Source organism: Phallusia mammillata, chromosome 7 (genome assembly GCF_965637545.1).
Source record: "Phallusia mammillata chromosome 7, kaPhaMamm4.hap1.1, whole genome shotgun sequence".
NCBI classification, from domain to species: domain Eukaryota; kingdom Metazoa; phylum Chordata; class Ascidiacea; order Phlebobranchia; family Ascidiidae; genus Phallusia; species Phallusia mammillata.
In genome coordinates this window covers 13,317,937-13,337,392 of record NC_137258.1, presented here as the reverse complement: position 1 = coordinate 13,337,392, position 19,456 = coordinate 13,317,937, and the positions used below count along the sequence as shown (strand labels likewise).

The following is a 19,456-nucleotide window of genomic DNA, read 5'->3' as shown; positions in this document are numbered from 1 at the left end:
TTTTTCCACTACCACGATTTAATTGCAACAGGAGGTAGCAAGCTGTGCTACAAAACAAGAGCAAAAGTTGCGATCTAAAAGAACATAATATTAGTTTTATTTTCTGTAATCAATTTTAAAATGCAATAAATTAAATTCGGCGACTTATTGCGACCCCAGAAAAAGTTTAGGCGACCCCACTTGGGGTCGCGACCCATAGGTTGACGACCACTGTTTTAGATGATACAAGAGCAACAACTTGACGAAACATTTTCTGAACGTTGCTAAACCAACAATAACGTTAAAGCAATGTGTTTCAAATGAACATTAGTTTAAAAATATTTTTTTTACGAATTTGACAAACGTTGCATTCTATTGAAAGTTTATTGTGCTTTGAGTTGGAGCTCGTTTGGTTGCACGCATTAGTGACGTCACAAAAAGTGACGTCATAATTTGCGTCCGCCACCTTGCAGTTTTGTAAAACTCGGCGCCTATGGCGCCAGCCACATTTCCATCACCAAAAGGAGGACACATTGTTAGAAAAACACCAAAAGAAATAAAGGCATAATATGTTCGACGAATTTCACGCGGTCAATTAATATTGTCCAGTTAGTATGAGGTTTAATTGTCGATTTCAATCAAAGGTTATCATAAATCGAACTAAACTTATGTGTGTCATCACAAAGCTGTGTATTTTCGGCTGATGCAAACTTTGACATACATCGTTGCACACAGATGTATTACGACACTTGAGTAATTATGTACATATTGGCAGAAATTATATGCAGTAGAATTGCGTTGCCTAAAACATCATGTTTTTTAACAGAATGTGAATTTTAAGTAATCGTTAGCATTTTTTGAGATATACCGTTTTGAAAATTAAGCACTTTTGGATCAGGCGAAACGTATGGTGTTAGTAGCTCTACCGCGCCCGCGTGTGTTTACTGTTTCAATAAGTGACTGAATATATTTTTATGCGCGTGTTGCAAAGGATGCATGGCATTGTGGCTAGTAAATTAAAACAGCCATATATCATTTACCCAATCTGAATAAATTACAATGCTCAAGTTTTATTTAGCTTGCACAAAATTATGCCAGTTTGCTAACTGTTTTATGCACCAAAAACTGTATTTTAGACACAGCTAGAATCCCATTTCCTTCTGCAAATGTGCACTGCTTTTGATAAAATTAAACAAAACATTTATTTATAAACTGTATTGCACAAAACGCACATACAAGTTTTCTCAAAGTACTGATCTAACAAAGCAACACAAATATTCATGCAACGATTACATTACAGTTAAATATATTGCACAAATAAACTGCAAGATGGTTAACACAAAGCTTTTATTCAATTAGCTATATTTCTGTTTGAGAAAAAAGTATTTTTTGTTGTATTTACATGACCAAGTAGCTTTAAGGTAAAAAAAAATTTTGGACACTTATAATTGTACAAAAACAATGTGTCTCAGAACACATATGTACCTTGTAAAAGAAATTGTGCAAAGATAGGTCAGACACTACTTCTATATGACTGCAACACAATTTTGCTAAAAATGATTTACAAAACCAAACCACACAACAAATCATTTACTCAGTTGAATTAACTTCTGACATTGAAAAATTGCCATCTAGCTGTTGTGTAGACTTATCTTTAGCTGTTTCCTATAAAATGTAGAAAGGATTGTTAAACCTTTACACAGAATTTTACCTTCACATCAGTTTGTCTTGGTAACAAATAGTGTCCAAATTTTATCCAATTCAGATATTGTAAAAAATGGACTACTCTAGTTTATACTATGTACAAACTTTTAAAAATTCATTTAATTTGGACATTGTTTATAAAAAAGCCATTTTGGGGAGCTGGTTGAGTAAATGTTGGAGCTACAGGGTGAAACACAACAATCTACACCTCAAAATAGCACATTATACAAACTGTCCTAATTTTTTCCAATTTGGATATGTTTAAAAAATTAACCATTTTAAGGGGTTAGTGGAGTAAATGCTGGGACAGGGTTAAACCCAACAATTGGCACCTACAAATTGGAAATTTTAGGGGGCAGAAATAGGGTAAATCGAGTGGCTACCATGGTAAACAGAACAATCAATACTGATAAAAGGCAAATTCTCCCAACCGTCTAAATTTCATCCAAATTGGATATTGTTTAAACAATCTACCCATTTTAGGGGGCTAGTTAGGTAACTTACGGGGTTCTACACCCAAACTAATGAAATACAACATTGCAATGACTCAATTAATAGTCCTGCCAATGTTAAAAAAATGACTGCAAGAGGTGTTTATAAGCAGCAACGGTTGTGTCATAAAGCTGTTAACATCCCCTAACTGCCATGTGCAAAAAAAACAACCGTTGAACAGGAGTATATACATCGCAAAGACAAGAACGATATGTTCGGTTTCCTTTATAAGAATATTACACCACAATACTTCATGAATCATCATGAAAAATGACAGATTGGACATCTTCATGACAATATCTACTTAAACTCCTAAAGTAAAAAAATAACAATTATCCAAATCCATCAAACATTCATTACAAACAGGGGTGGACACACTGCAGGGATGAAACAAAGAAAAAACCAAAAAATTTTTCTTGACCAAAAATAAAAAAAAAACTAGAAAGGTGGCTTTCTAATACACTTCTATTATATATATTGTGTACGATATTTACCAATTTACTATATACATCATTTGATCTACACATATGATTGTTTTTGCAAGCAAAAACGAATGGGTCCCCAGACGCGCGTTTGTTCGGATTTATGGTAAACAAACATCCTGGTTATTTTTAGATTCTTAAGAAAAAACTTTCAGAAAGCATTCACCTAACTTTAAAAGTTTTGTCTGTATTCTTTTTGCATGATTACTGTCATATAATTACTAAAAACAGTAAGTAAGAACGAAAAAAATACTTTTTTTTTTCAATTTAATCTCATGCTTTGACTCATATTATCGTTCAAGGTCAGTTTTTAAACACAATATTTCAGAAACTAAAAATGTGCTTGATAACTTAATAAAACGACATAGCAAAACTGCGCAAAAACAGCTGATTTCTAATCACCGACATGACTGCCTCATAAAACGTCGGTCCGGACGTCAAGCTGAGCACTCCCACTGCATTCACCCGCCTTAATCGCAAACCAGTGAATTACTCCCTTGAGAGTTGAGACTTCTGTCTGACTGACATTGTACACATACTATGGGCTGTAAAAGTAACTATTTGGTCGATTATGGCAAAATTTTAAATACTAAACGAACTAGAAGGGTGGCTTAGCACATTTTGTCGTTGCATTTACACTATAATATATTTTAAAACATAAATATATTTCCTATGCTCATTTTGTATTGGGTCCCATATTAGCCATCGTCTATTATAACCTTAGTTGTTTCTGCAGGCAGAAACTCATGGGTCCCCACACAGGTAAAGTTAAAAATAGTGCATTTCAAGAGATACCCATAGTCCACATGCTACCCAAATTTTAGAAAATTCGACACTGTTTATAAACTTACCCATTTTAGGGGGCTAGTAGGGTAACTAATGGGGTTCGACACTAAACTAAAAAAATATTAAACCTCAATGAGTCGATCAATAGTACTGCAAAACTTCAGCCCAATCTGCCTATGTTTAAAATTTCGACCACTAGAGGTGTTTTGAGCAATAACCCTTAATGCTTCCCCCTAACTGCCATGGCACAAAAACGTTCACCAAGCAATCCACAAAGTCACAAACGAGTAACATACAACTGCTTGCCCTTGTAACATTATTGTGCCACAGAAATCTTTCATTTGTGGTGCCCAGTAACATACAAATACATTTTACACTTTGGGGGCTTGAGGGGTAAATGTTAGGGCTACAGGGCGGAACACAACAATCATACTCCACAAGCCATCCTAATTTCAGCCAATTCTGACACTGTTTACAAACTCGTCCATTTTAGGGGGCTAGCACGATAAATACTGGGGTTATCAACAAAAACAAAGTGGGGTGCATATCTACATACCTATATCTACCATCTGTGTAAGTTTCAGCCAAATTAAACAAACATTTGATGGCAAAACAAGTCGGACAAACTTTGGGAAGAAAAATACCCATTTTAGGGTCTAGCGGGGTAAATACTGGGGTTATCAACAAAAACAAAGTGGTGTGCACATCTACATAACTATATCTACCATCTGTGTAAATTTCATCCAAATCCATTAAACATTTGGTGGAAAAATGAGTCGGACAAACTTTGGCAAGAAAATAACCCATTTTAGGGGGCTAGCAAGGTAAATACTGGGATTATCAACAAAAACAAAGTGGGATGCACATCTACATAACTATATCTACCATCTGTGTACATTTCATCCAAATCCATCAAACATTTGATGGAAAAATGAGTCGGACAAACTTTAGCAAGAAAATAGCCCATTTTAGGGGGCTAGCAGGGTAAATACTGGGGTTATCAACAAAAACAAAGTGGGATGCACATCTACATACCTATATCTACCATCTGTGTAAATTTCATCAAAATCCATCAAACATTTGATGGAAAAACGAGTTGAACAAACTTTGGTGAGAAAAAAACAAAAAGAAAAAAAAATGAAAAAAACAAAAACAAATTCGAGTAAAATCAATATCAATATGTATACCCATAATAACCTACTGCAAACAATTGTTTAACATTTCAGCACATTAGGACTTGTATTTCTGACCTAAAACTAAAACTTATTGTTTTGGGGTTTAAGGGGTAAAAATGGGTGAATCCAATAAAAAATTACAAAATCCTTTATTTTATTTTTTTTTCGTTTTGGGGGCCTGTGGGTGAGCCGCTGGGTCGTTTGGGGTCAAACTTCAGAAGGAACAAATTTGGATTATTAACTAACATCTGTGCAAATTTAAATATATTTAAAGCACTCTTTCTTGACCAAACGCATTTAACAAACCAGCGTTAGACAGAAAAAGAAAAAAAATACAGACAAAAACAATATGTGTCCCCTTCATAGAAAGGGACCCATAATTAACTTAAAAACTTAGCAATATCTGCTACTGAATTTTGATATATTGCACATGCCTGTAAGATTGTTCGACACATGCCCTTTAATTGTTTTACCCATTCATTGTGCCATTCCTTTTGCTTCAGGGCTCACTGAATGCATGGTTAACACTCTTTGACATTTTACATTGGTAAGAACAACTAATAAAATGTATATAATAAACACATTCACTACATTCAATGGCAGAGTTGATTTTGATCAGTGTTGTATGTAAAAATATGACACCAGATTGATTAGTTGCATGGCAATGGCACGTGACCGATTTATTTAACACAGTGGTTCTTAACCTTTTTATAACGGCCGAACCCCTACGACGTTCTTCAGCCTTTGGTCGAACCCCAAAGTTACATCCCATAGATTTTTAACCCATTGTGGTTGGTGGGTCGTAATCAGTGTTTGTTCAAACGTAGTGGCAACAGTTACTGTTTGACATTTTGTTAAATTCTGACATAATAATAATGCAAGCAACTTGTTTCAGGATTACTTCAAAGTTTTTACCAAAATGAAGCATTGTATTTTCATTTATACACAAACATGATAAAGATTGCTACCTACAAAATCTCGTTGTTTTTCTGCTTACAAACAACGCGCACAGTGCTCTTTGTTACGACAAAAAAATAAAATAAAAACCTTAGTGCAGGGGTGCACAGCCTTTTTGCTAAGACAGCCGCATCGCAGATTTATATTTCACCAACGGCCGCCATTCACCTGCTTTTTTGTTTTAAAATACTTGGTTTAAATCATATATATACCATCTAATAGCGCCAAAAAATCCCAGGTTAATTTCTTGCTTGGTGCACAGATTGAGCTGCACAGCGTGGAGATCAGTCTTTAAGTGTTTATGATGTCATAATCTATATTGTGATGCTTGTGGTACCTGTTTTGTTTGCACACAATAGGCGTACAAAAAGTCTGGAGCATATGGTTATTAGGCTGGCAATACTCTTTAATACCACAAAAACTGTTTAGAGCAGTTTAAAAATCAAAATATTTAGCAGAAGAGTTGATTTACGTCACGGCCTCCTGTACATATATTTTAATGAACATGTTCACGGCTGTACAAACTCGACTCTGTGGTGGCATGCAGCCGTACGGCCTCAGGTTGTGTACCCCTGTCTTAGTGTGACGTTCCAGCGTTATGATATTTGGCAAATAGAAATGTCATGTTTTAGCGACTATAGACCCTAAAGTTTGAAGAAAACGGGTATTTGTATTATACTTCAAAAAGACCTTCGTCGAACCCCTGATTCGGCTTTGCCGAACCCCTGGGGTTCGATCGAACCCCGGTTAAGAACCACTGATTTAACAGTTAGAAACAAACATTGTTTTGATGATACTGACAAGCCCTTCAGAAATAACGCAAAGCAACATTTTTGGGGTAAGTTTAACCACCACGGTAAATATGCTAAAATTTTAAACCACTAAAATACCTGCATTGATCTTCCTTTTGTTTCTATGGGCAGAAGTAAACAAGCGATTCCAGCCAAAAAACTTACAATTCCATATATTGAGACAGCCATTGGTTCAGATGACCGTAACATTACCTAAAACGTAAAGGTTTTGGACTTAAATGTAAATGCAAGGCAAGATTTAGTTTTGGGAATGACTTAGTTTAACAAGTAGAAAGGTGGATTTTGGATTTTTATATGGATTGGATATATCCTTATTATTATCATGCATTTAACAATACAACAGCATTTTTAGATTAGGAAACAAACATTGGTAAAAAGCGCAGAATGATTTTGCTAAGTTTGACCCAGACTTGTTTGCATTATGCAGAAAGAGGGACTAGACTAGGGTCCAGGTTCATGGCATAAAAGAGTCTGGAAAAATGTTCCAAATACACTCTGAATGTCAGGAACTTAGAATCTCCTAGACAACAAGTTTTTAAAGCGGTATAAATTGCCTTTCAGGGGTGAATCAAGTGGGCAAATGCTTGATGATCACCATATTACACAAAATCGACTGTTTGGTTTCTTCCATATTTTGAAAAGCAAGAAAGTTTAAAGCGGTTTACATTTACTGTTGTCTGTGCAGTTTTTGATACATGGGGCTATAAAACGCAATGAGGCACCAGTTTAGATATATAGCCAAAAAAGCATTTTCAGTGTCTATAACAGGCAACAAATAGGATTCAAATTAAGGCTTATAGTAAAATTAAATGCAAAGGAAAGGCACAATAATTGCATTGTAATAGAGAGCCATGGGCAGGACATAATTTCTCAAAAAATGTTTGGAAACAGTTAAACCATGGGTGGGGAACCTGCGGCCTTCGATGTCAGAGTACAATTTAGGGTTTTGATAATACACACTGCACCAGGCACTAAAAACTAGACAGAAACGTATTTTTTTACCTTTATTCCACATTACTATTTCATTGGTTCTAGGGCAGCGGTTTTCAAACTAGAGCCAATTTGTTGCGTACTGTTACACAAAGCGATTTCCTTAGGACTGCCAAGAGACCAAGGTTCTACAATCTTACTTGTGTTGTAAAAGAACAATTGTTTACGCATAATCAAATGTCTAAAACTCGTCTGTGATGTCACAAGCTGCTCTTAGATATTGGTAAACAAGCGAGTGATATTGGTAAACAAGCGAGTTTCTACTAATAAATGCCTGAATGTTGTAGTGAGGGTGGAAATGTAGTGAGGAATTTTATTTAGCTTGGACCGTAAGTCCAATAGCACATCGACCAGTCTGTAAGTCAAAAAGTGTTCGGCTTTCGGCTCAAAGTTTAAACAACAATAGGAACCTTATCTACAAGTGTTTAAAATGTCAGTGCATTAAATGAGTGTATTTTTTGTAATTATTGACTATTAACAAAAGTCATACTCAATTTACCTGTGCTACAAATGGCGTAATTATAGCTCCAAGGCGTGCAACACCACTGCATGAACCAAGACCAATTGCACGTACATTTGTTGGATATACCTGTGACAATATTCATTAAGTTTCACATAGAGGTTGTTGATCCAAAATAACTATAGATAATAATCACATAGGTAAGGTTCTCTTAAAAGTGTTACTTTTTAAGTAACATATGTACCCCATTACTAGAAAAATTGCTTGCTAAATTTCTCAGAACACAACAAATTTTGCAACAAACGTCTTTTAGATCATTAAATCAAATAATCACATCTTAGTGACAAACTATTTTTTTGCCTAGTTACAAATAAGGGAAGTTTTTCCGCATCAGTTTTCTGTAGCAAGCAATGCTCTTTTATTCCATTGCAAGTAACAACAGAAAGTCATGTTTAAACAATATGAACTTGAACCCTTCCAATAAAAACTAGAAATGTGGCTTTCTAATACACTTCCATTCTATATATTCCATATCATATTTACCAATTTACTATACACATCATTTGATTAACAAATACGATTGTTTTTGCAAACAAAAACAAATGGTTCCCCACATGCGTGTTTGTGTGGATTTACAGTAAACAAATGTTGCGGTTATTTTTAGACTCTTAAGGACAAATTATTAGAAAGCATTAATCCAAGTTTCAAAAAGTTTTGTCCATATTCTTTTTGCATCATTATTGTCATCTAATTACAAAAACACTACAAATAACAGAAAAAATACTTTCAATTTAATCTTTTGCTTTAACCTTGATATTGTCATCCAAGGTCAGTTTTAAAACACAAATTTTCCTAGAAAGCCAATCATTGTTAAACTGGAATAGAATTATGATTTTTAATCCCCACATAGCGTTCCCTGGCGCCGTTAAGTTTCTACATACCAACAATATGATTGCTTAGCTGGGCTTTTTATGTCCAAAATCTGTTCTAAAACAGTTTTATTAACGCTTTCAGTTTGAGAAGTCACGTTACACAGGTGTAACAAATCGTGCTCCGTTGTCGCTCTGCGTTTCGAAACACGAATAAGTTGACCTACATTAACATTTACAGTGCAATATAACTAACATCGTAACATCTTAATTCCAACCAGTGAGAAAAGGGTCAAGTAACGACTGCGTTCATACGTGAAGCAGAGGCATTTTTTCATGTGCCATTATCGTCAATCACTCCCATTGCGTCAGCCGTGCACTGAGCGAGCACAAATTTGACAAAAGACAGCATGTAAAAACATATTTGGGGCTGTAAGAGTAATTACTGAGCCGATTGCACTGAAATTTTTAACAGTCAACAAGGAGCACCTATCCACAGCTGTTTCAAATGTCAGCAGGTTAAGTCTTGTATTTCTGACCTCATTAACATGTGAACAAACAAACAAATATTTTGGGATATAGGGGTGAAAATGGATATATATAACTTCAAGTTACAAAATAGTTTAAAATACGCTGCAATGTACCAATAAAAAAGTATGAAAGAATCATCTGCTTAAGTATAGCCGTTTTAAAAATTTCACATTTTGGGGGGCTGTGGGTAAACCGAGGGATCAAATGGGGTCAAAATTCACATGGACCATCTTTAGACCAATATCCATAATGTGTGTAAATTTGAAAGTTTGAACCATTCTTTCTCGACCAAAACGCGGGAACAAATCCATGTTAGACGGGAGAAAAATAAAAAATATAGACAAAAACAATATGTGTCCCCTTCAGGGAAGGGGACCCATAATTACTTATCACATTATTCTGGGAATACTTTCAAGATTATTTTGCATTTCAGACATAAACTTAGCTCTCATTTGTATTCAGTTTTGACCACAAACTATTGTTTTTTAATTCAAAAAATAAAATTTAGAAAGAGTTTTTTGTATTGACATGAATCGGAATTGGATAATGTTTATACCTTACCTACTAGAAAGTTAAGAACATGTATATTTATGTTTGTACAAAAAAAGAGTTTTCATTTCCAAAATATGAAAACAAGGTACATGAAAAGCACTGTGTGGTGCAAAACAATGTTAAGTAGCAATAGTTCATTGCATGGATGTCAAGTAGGAAGCCTGTCAACTTACGCTTCCAAGTAAATATGTTATCAAAACAAGAAATTGAAAAACATATTGATTAGATCACACACTGGGAAGTTGTCTAGCCAGCATAAAATCTTTATAGGTCAATAAGACCTAATGCACAAAATAAGTTTATCGCCCCAGCTTTGGCTTTTTGTCTTGTCATAATTAATTATTAAATAAACAAAACTCAACCAATTAGATCTGATAAAACCTGCCCTTGTTTTCAAAATTGCTTTATTTAAATTTATAACAGGAATCCTACACAACGTTGCCACTATTCAAAATGTTGTCACTATTTAAAATGTTGATGACAGATCTCAAGCACAATATTTTACTATTTAAAAATAAGCCAATTTTGTAAATTTGTATATTTGAGCTGACCTCAGGTGTGTAAACATATGCTGCTTGAAATGCACCAGAAATGAATGCTCGTGCCGAAAACAAAAATGCAATCATAACAGACCTGAATAATAAAAAAATATATTAAAAAATGTATAAAACACTGCCAACTTGTACATATGTGCTGTACATAAACATTTCATACTTTGGTTTAATATTGGATAAATATAATTGATCCGGTTAAAACCGTGAAAACACCATGTTACAATCCATTGCATGAAAATTCATTCATAAATAAAAAAATGTATAAAATCAAGTTCTAGATCTATGAAACATTGCAAAAGATTCCTAATTTCAAATATTTAGAAGGGTTTTATTTAAATGTTTTTTGTTTAGCGAATTTGGATGATAGAATTGATGCGTGGATATACTTATTAAACTGTTATCATCCAATATGCGTAAAAAAATTCTGAAACGAAATGCAGGAATTTAATCATTCCAATCATTCCACTAACTTAACAAATTAGGTGTTCAAATGCAGAAACCCAGCATAATACTCCATGTCTGGTTAAAGTTTGTTGTTTTAATTGTAAAACCACTAGTGATTTAAAATAACGTTTAAATCCTTTTGATTTGAGAAACCTTATTACAATATTTTGGGCATACACACAAGATATATATACGTTTTATAATGGCCTACCTGGATGTACAAATAAGAAGTAAAAAGCAAAACACTGTAAATCCCAATAAATCAACAGCCATTGTTTTCTTTCTTCCCAAAAATTCAATTATAGCAAGTGTAATGATTACTCCTAAATGCATACAGAAGATATTCAAACGTTTATTTAATCTATTAAAAATATGCATGTGTACCTGGAAACTCTGCAATTGTTGTCCATAGCAAATCAACATAATCTTTTTGTGTAAGAGTTTTGCAAACCATGTTGCAGTCATTTGTCGTATTACTGGAAACAGCTGGATAATATTCAAAATGCAAAAACTGTCCAGATACCAAAAAGTTCACAAACAATATTTTTTTAGATGACTTATTACCACACTGCATATTTTAAAATTAGGTTCTTTGTTAATATTAAACACCCAGGAGCAGAATAAAAAAAACTGTGTTGGTTTAGCCAAATTGACAAAGACTTACTAAAACATTCTGATCCTGCACTGGCTTGTACTTGAAATAGTTCCGTTGTCATCAGCACAAGGCCGTAGTATGCGAAGGCACAGTTAAACCTTCAAAAAATGCACATTTAACTGAAGTTGGTCCTATTGTTGTTTAAACTGTGTTAACAATGCTACAATCTCCCTTTCACAATGCAAAACCATGGTGGTCATAAATTAGTCGACCTTGACCACTTTACAAAAAACTAGAAAAGTGGCTTTCTGATATACTTTCATTTTATATATTCTATACGATATTTACCAATTTACTACACTGTACACAATTTTATCTACATACATGATTGTTTTTGCAAGCAAAAACGAATGGGTCCCCACACGCGTGTTTATGCGGATTTACGGTATTTTACGGTTATTTTTATATTCTTAAGGACATATATGTGACGGATATTTTTATATTCTTAAGGACAAAGCACAAACTTAACTTTAAAAGTTCTTTTCCATATTCTTTTAGCATCATTATTGTCATGTAATTACAAAAAATCGGTGAAAAAAGAACGGGGAAAATACATTCAATTTAATCTCTTGCTTTGACCTTGATATTGTGGTTCAAGTTCAGTTTTTAAACACAAATTTTCCTAGAAAGCCTTAACTGTTGTATTAGACACTATATAAAAAAAGTCGTTTGCTACAAAGGTATACATAACAACTTGTTTTTCACTTAACTTTGTTTCGCAAAAACGACCGTTTAATGACCTTTTGACACTGTTTTAGCATGCAGTCCTTAGTGTTCAACAATACCGTTCGACCTAATTTATACATGACTTAAGTACTGATTCTTGAATTGATTTGTCAAAAATAAAGAAGATACGTTATGACGAAAAATTCGTAACGGTGTTGTAATGCCTACAAGTTGACCTTTAGTGACCCATGGTTATGAGACGGCCAAGCTGACAACGAGAATTTAAAGACCATTTATCGCGGCATTCGAAAAAGTTGTTTATTAAATTTCATATTTATGTTGATCAACGATGTTTTGCCTGACATAAACGAAACCGAAGTACGTTTATCGAGTTCGAATTACGTCTTAGGTGTAAAACCTGCGCCAAAACAGAAAATGCGCGTGATAACTCAATAAAACGACACAGCATTGCTGCACAAAAAAACAGCTGATTACTAATCACCGAAACTACTGTCTCGTAAAACGTCTGTCCAGACGTCAAGCTGAGCACTCCCGCTCTGCCGCCTTAATCGTAAACCAGTGAATTCCTCCCTTGGGACTTATATCTGACTGATAGCGTACACATATTATGGGTTGTAAAGGTAACTGGCAAAATTTTAAATACTAAACGAATATCCTGCTTAAACAATTGTTAACTTTTTCAAATTTTTCTGCACCATAGGGCATGTATTTCTGCCTTAAAACTAAAACCGTTTATTTCGGGGTTTAAAAGGTAAAAAATGGGTGAATCCGAAAAAAAGACACAAAATTCTTAACTAAAACTTTACATTGCACCAAACAACAAAGCATGAAACTCCAAGATGCTGGACTTTAGTCAGTACAACCGTTTCAAAAATTTTACGTTTAGGGGGCCTGTGGGTGAACCGCTGGGTCAATCGGGGTCAAACTTCAGGAGGATCAAATTTGGATTAATAACTAACATCTCTGTAAATTTGAATAAATTTGGAGCACTCTTTCTTGACCAAACGCGTCTCACAAGCCAGCGTTAGACAGAAAAAAGAAAAAAAAAATACGGACAAAAACAATATGTGTCCCCTTCAGGGAAGGGGACCCATAATGAATATAATACTAAAAACACCATTACATGCAAAGTGACAAATGTAACTGGAAACATGGCTTTCATATATATTTGCAATTTATATTGGGATCAGGTACTTCAGTAAGTAAAGTCGTTTTAAAATTTCATGTTTTGCGGGCCTGTGGGTGAACCACTGGGTCAGTCAGGGTCAAACTTATAGTGGTAATTTAGCAACAGGATTACTTACACTTTAATTACATGACAAAAAACTTATGATTTTGCATAAACAGCAGACATAAGTTTAGCAAAGTGACATTTCTCTGCAAATCACTATGCTAATTTCAACATGTTACTGTAAAATAACTGTAATCACTTACAAATATCTCATCAGTTTCTATTTTGAACTACAATTAACAAAGGGTTTCAATTTTAACCCTAGTTGGTTTGACTGAGACTTGTTAAGGATTTGAAAAATCAAAAATAAGTTTAACTGTAAAAGTGGCTTTGTACATACAGTTTACTGTCTGTGTTTCTATTTTTATGGGCATAATTTGACGTAAAACAAGTTCAAATGAAATCTTGTCAAATATTTGGCCCTATTATAATAGGCCAGTATCGAAACACCGAAACATATATGTACCCCTTTGTAAATTATATGTTTAAGATGGTAACTTTTTTAGCGGATAATTGTTTTATTTTATTTTTTTGTTGACTAAAAGCCTTCATGACCTCAAGTAAAGTGGAAACTACATAAGTGGGTTTCGTACACAAATTGAAAACCACTAATCTACATTAATGTTTTAATTGGGTAAACAATACAACAAACAAAACATTTCCTACCAAATTATCCACAACAATACAGTCGTTTTTCCAATCTGCTTCGTTTCAAATAGATCTTGTAGGCGCCCTCTATTTTCCTGCAACATATTTTTCAGGTTAGTAAATAAGTAGTGAAACGTAATTATGAAATTTGGGTGTTGATAGCTAAAAATTAAAATTGCAAAATGACTTTATATACAAAAAATTGCATCAAACCAGGAACCTCCAAGGCAAATGTAAACAGTTTCAAAGTTTTACATTTAAAGGGTTGTATATTAATGAGCCAATTGAATTCAAAGGGTACAAAGCACAGCTTTAAATATATTCTGAGTGTAAATTTTAATTAGTTTGTGACCCCTTTTCGAGATTATAGCATAGGGAACTATTCAACGTAAAGGATACTAAAAAAAGAAAATTCTTTCAGATAAACGCAACGTGTCATATTCACGCACAAATTTGAAAGCAATTGTGTAACTGTGTGACATAAAAAAGGGCATAAAAACATAATTAACTGCATTTTGCATCAGTTAAAACCAAGTGACGTACCAAAAAATAAAACAGTCAATATATCTCCACTTAGCCACTTGCAGTGCAACAGTATGTGGACATGGTCAAATATGTCACAATAATTAAGGGTCTGTTTGGAAAGTTTGCCCCCGTAATTAAAGTTCCAAATACATCCAAGTGCAGACAATTATTTCTGCATACTAACCTGTTTACAGCATATTAGTTTACCCATGGGCATTGCTGTTTTGTTTTCAAGTGCAATACGTTTTAAAGTTTCATATGCTTTTTCAGGTTTTCCAGACAATACATTGTATCTGGGACTTTCAGGAATCCACTAAAAAGCAAAATTTTACTTGAAGCAATAAGTAACAAAAGCAGAATAATACATCTTTTAAAAATACACCAAAGTTTTTAGTGTTATTTACCCTGATGAAGGCGACCTGTATAGGACGTCGAAACGCCAGAATAAAACTGCAATTGCCAGAAAGCTCTATTAACTTGATTTTACGCGTGGTAGCAATAGTTTACAGAAGTAAAGCTTAAATCTATCAAGCGAAATCAGTCATTAGCAGTGATTTATGTTCACATCCTTGTTAATGGTGAACTGTATTAAATTTGAAACTATCAAACATTAAACATATTTTTATTATATGTTTTGAGACTGATCCCACAGTTATTGTGTGCTTTACCCAGATCCAGAAGTTAGGCAAACTCATGGTATACATCACAAAACAATAATAAAAACATTTTATGTAACTTTGAGGGTAGTTAGAGTAACGAAGTAGAGATTATGTAATAGTTCTCACCCTTACTCAGGAACTGCAAATTATCAAAACAAAACATACCTTGCAAGCAAGAGAAAACAACAACAAAGGCAGTGAACTAAAGCCCAACAACCATCTCCACCCAAGTGTTGGCATAACTATAATTGCTAGTAGAACTTCTAAGCAAGTTCCTACAGCCCAGAAGATCTGTTTAAAAATATTAAAGGTGAGTCACATGATGTTTGACAATCAACAAAAAAACTCGTGTCCCACCTCTATTAGCATTATGCATGTCGCCCTTGACTTGACAGGTAAAAATTCAGCATATAGAGTGACACTAGAAACAAAATTTGGTGTTACATTTATGTGTTTGAATAGAAGCAATGAACACAAAAAAATCTTACGACTGGGGAACACCACCAACTCCGAACCCAACCAGGCCCCGCAAAAGCAAAATCCATACCAAAGTTGGAGAAAAAGAGCTCAACAGACCCATGTAAAATGTCCACACTACACACAGAATTAATCCCTGAAACAAAATAACTTTTTACACATAAAAATAAATTACAGAAAGGTTAGCTTACTGTTCTTCGTCCATATCTGTCACATATATTTCCCCACAAGGATGAACTTAGCATCATACCTACAAACACAACCTGCACAAAGTCAATCCCATGTTAAACCAATATGCAAAGATGTGTGACTACAAACAACAAAGATTTTGGAACACAGTTGGTTAAAAACATGTTAATTTACTTACTGTTGTAATCAAAGCCTCCTCCCAAGCATATAGCCGCCAGTCACACTTTAGTTGTGGTGAAATTATGCTTAAAATCATTAACTCCATTGCATCTGCCATCTGTAACAAAACAAATTGATTAAACAAGTTTAAAGAGCTCTTCTGGCAAATGTGATTTTATTCCGACGTTTCGACGTCCTATACAGGTCGTCTTCATCAGGGTAAATAACACTGAATGCGACTAGTACAGTGCACGATAAACAAAGGAAAAAAGAATAGAACGCAAGCACGTCACAATGCAACGAAAACACCGCGCGATAACAAATGATTGGGCCTCTAATCTTTAAGCAGGTGCCTGTAACACGCTGGAAGCATCACGTCCAGGTTTTTTTTAAGGTTTGGTTTGGGTGACCGCTAAGTAGTTTTAAGAGACCGCAAGTGTTTCATTTAAATACCAAAAAATAGCCATATTTGCTTAAACGAATTATTTATTAGGCTACTGGCAAATTTTGGAAAACCGCTAGAGAAATTTGAACACCTTAAAAACTAGAAGGGTGGCTTAGCACATTTTACTATAGCATATACACTACAACCTATTCTGCAAACTGTAATATATTCTCTATATTTATTTATATTGGGTCCTATATTAGCCAACATTTTTTATAATCTTGATTTGTTTCTGCAGGCAGAAACTCATGGGTCCCCAAAACCGCAAAGTTGTAAACAGACAACCATAAGAAACGGTGCTATAAAGTCAAACACAGTGATTGGGAGTGTTCCTAAAAAAAAAAGTTATGTAAAGTACAAACTGTCTAAATCTCATGCAATTGAGACATTGTTATAAGTTTGTGTGCCTAAATAGCATAAAACACTGACATCTCAAAATGGCATATTATACAAACTGTCAAAATGTATTGTTGATTAATTCACACATTTTGGGGGGTTGGTAGGGTAAATAATAGGGCTGCAGGGTGAAACACAATATTCGACAGCTACAAATGCCAAATTCATAAAACTATCAAAAATTCATCCAAATCGGACGTTTTTTAAAAAATAGGTGGCTTAAGCAGTAAATATTGGGCTACATGGTGAAACACAATAATCGACGCCCTAAAATGGCATAATGAAGAAACTGTCCAAATTTCATCCGAATCGGACATTGTTTAAAAAAATCACCCATTTTAGGGGTCTACTGGGGTAAATATTGGGGCTACAGTGTAAAACACAACAAACGATGCCCTAAAAAAGCACAATGAACAAACTGTCCAAATTTCATCCGAATCGGACATTGTTTAAAAAAATCACCCATTTTAGGGGTCTACTGGGGTAAATATTGGGGCTACAGTGTAAAACACAACAAACGATGCCCTAAAAAAGCACAGTGAACAAACTGTCCAAATTTCATCCAAATCGGACATTGTTTAAAAAATCACCCATTTTAGGGGTCTAGTGGGGTAAATATTGGGGCTACAGGGTAAAACACAACAAACGATGCCCTAAAATGGCACAATGAACAAACTTTTCAAATTTCATCCAATTCGGACATTGTTCAAAATTTACCCATTTTAGGGGGCTAGTGGGGTAAACACTGGGGCTATCGAGTCAAACAAAACAAATGGCACATCCACATAACTATATCTACCATCTGTGAAAATTTCATCCAAATCCATCAAACATTTCAAGGCAAAACGAGGTGGACAAACTTTGGGCAGAAGAAAAAAAAGAAAAAAACAACAAACAAATCGAGTAAAATCAATATGTGTCCCCTTCAGGGAAGGGGACCCATAAAAAACACTGATCACGTCTGTTTTGATGTTCATTGCGTTGCCCCGTTGGTGAATATTCCATGACTCAAGAAATAGTCTTTTCCTGTAGTCAGGCTTCCGGGCCACAACAGACGCCGCATTGAAAAATTAAATCACATTTGCCAGAAGAGCTCTTTAAACTTGATACTATGCCTGGCAGCAATAGCTTATATATTAATTAAACAAGGTTTGCTAATTTAACCCGAAAGGTGGCTTTTCTAAATAATGCCGATTTGAATGAACGTTGCTATTTTTACATGATTTATCACACTCAATAGCAATAGCAGCCTCCAAGGATATACCTATGTTTTGTTAGCATTTTATACACATAATGTTTGTGCAAGCATATTCCAATGGATTACATTACATGTGCAAATAGAGTTGGCATGTTTGAGACAAAGTAATAAAGAAGCAGAAAATATTTATTGCTGATAAACCCATTTTAACCAATTATTGCTGATTTCTGATGAATTTTACCTAGTGCCAGTATTCTGTAGTAAGCTGGTTAAATTAAAAGTGTTTTAAAATTGAAATATATTTTACCCAAGCACAACCAGTAAGCAAAGAGAGTTTCCATTGAAATTTTCCAAAGCCAATTGCTTCAACAGCCTCTTCCACAGTAAATGTGTCTACAACAACATGAAAACATGGTAAACAAAGAAATAAGAAAACATAATTATTACATTTTTAGAATTAGTGTTGCATATCTACATTTTTTAAATAAAAACATGTACTTGTGCAATCAAATAGTGCATTAATTTCCTAAACTTCCAGGTCAAAGGAAAGGAAAACAGAATTATGTTCCCTTAAGAAAAAAATCTATTATCACCTACAAATCAACTATAATGTTAGGAATCAAAGTTGGCAAACACTGTTTACTATCAAGAATCCTGGGCAAATGTTTGCTTACGGCACTAAGACATGTAAACCTTTCAATGCAAATTTTGCCAGCTGGGCAATATGCAGAACAAATGAGTTCCACAAGACAATCAATTAGGCTGTGTATAAGCCAAAATAACCAAGTTTAACATGTCTACAAATGAAACGGATGTCTTTGGTTACTGACAAGGATGTTCAATGTAGTTAAATGTCTTTGGTGCAAAACGTATGTTTGCCATAAAATAATTAGAGGACATCAGCTTCCCTACACGAGAATTGCCAATAACCAAGGTATATCTTATAAATATATCCGTCCAAATTGTTTATTATATATTTTGATGCTGTATAGTAATAGTATCAACGAGTTCGTACACATTGCACATTACAAAATACCTTCTGTTACATGATTCAAGTAGCTGTAATTGTTAACGTTCCTTGATCGAATATCGGGACCCGTATCCTGGACAGTTTCGCCCGAATTTGAAGTTTTGTTGCTGTCCTGCATTTTGATGAACAACTGTTGGGTTAAAATCAACAAATTACAGCTGGTTTCCTTCCTAGAACGCAATTACTGTGAACACACAACATGCGAACAGGCAATAAACAAAAACAAAAGTCCTCTGCAGCGACGGTCAGAGTCAGGCAGACCAGGCAGATAATGACCATTGTTTCGAACTTTAGATATTGCAGCGCTTTTAGAATGTTTTTCGTTTCAATATACTTTTGTTTGGGCATTTACATGCAGTATTTTATGTAT

General features: G+C 34.5%; 1 protein-coding gene across 1 annotated transcript; it reads right to left on the bottom strand.

Annotated features, from left to right (window-relative positions):
- Positions 1-1,162: 1,162 nt before the first annotated feature.
- On the bottom strand, positions 1,163-19,369 carry LOC145237098 (synaptic vesicle 2-related protein-like). Its single transcript, XM_080099841.1, has 16 exons — positions 19,093-19,369; positions 18,364-18,449; positions 16,037-16,135; positions 15,861-15,932; positions 15,681-15,805; positions 15,550-15,613; positions 15,358-15,483; positions 14,718-14,846; positions 14,027-14,103; positions 11,452-11,540; positions 11,172-11,273; positions 10,999-11,110; positions 10,341-10,422; positions 7,877-7,966; positions 6,466-6,579; positions 1,163-1,644 (listed from the first exon to the last, which is right to left on the bottom strand). The coding sequence occupies exons 1-16, from the start codon at positions 19,202-19,204 to the stop codon at positions 1,570-1,572; spliced, it is 1,554 nt and encodes a 517-aa protein (XP_079955967.1). The 5' UTR covers positions 19,205-19,369; the 3' UTR covers positions 1,163-1,569.
- Between the last annotated feature and the right edge of the window lie 87 nt (positions 19,370-19,456).

Coding starts and splice junctions, on each gene's coding strand:
- LOC145237098 (XM_080099841.1), bottom strand. CDS start 19,204: ATGCAGGACAGCAACAAAACTTCAAATTCGGGCGAAACTGTCCAGGAT. Junction 16,136..18,363: donor TGCTTACTGGTTGTGCTTGG/GTAAAATATATT, acceptor GTTTTGTTACAG/ATGGCAGATGCAATGGAGTT. Junction 15,614..15,680: donor GTTGGTGGTGTTCCCCAGTC/GTAAGATTTTTT, acceptor TTTTGTTTCTAG/TGTCACTCTATATGCTGAAT.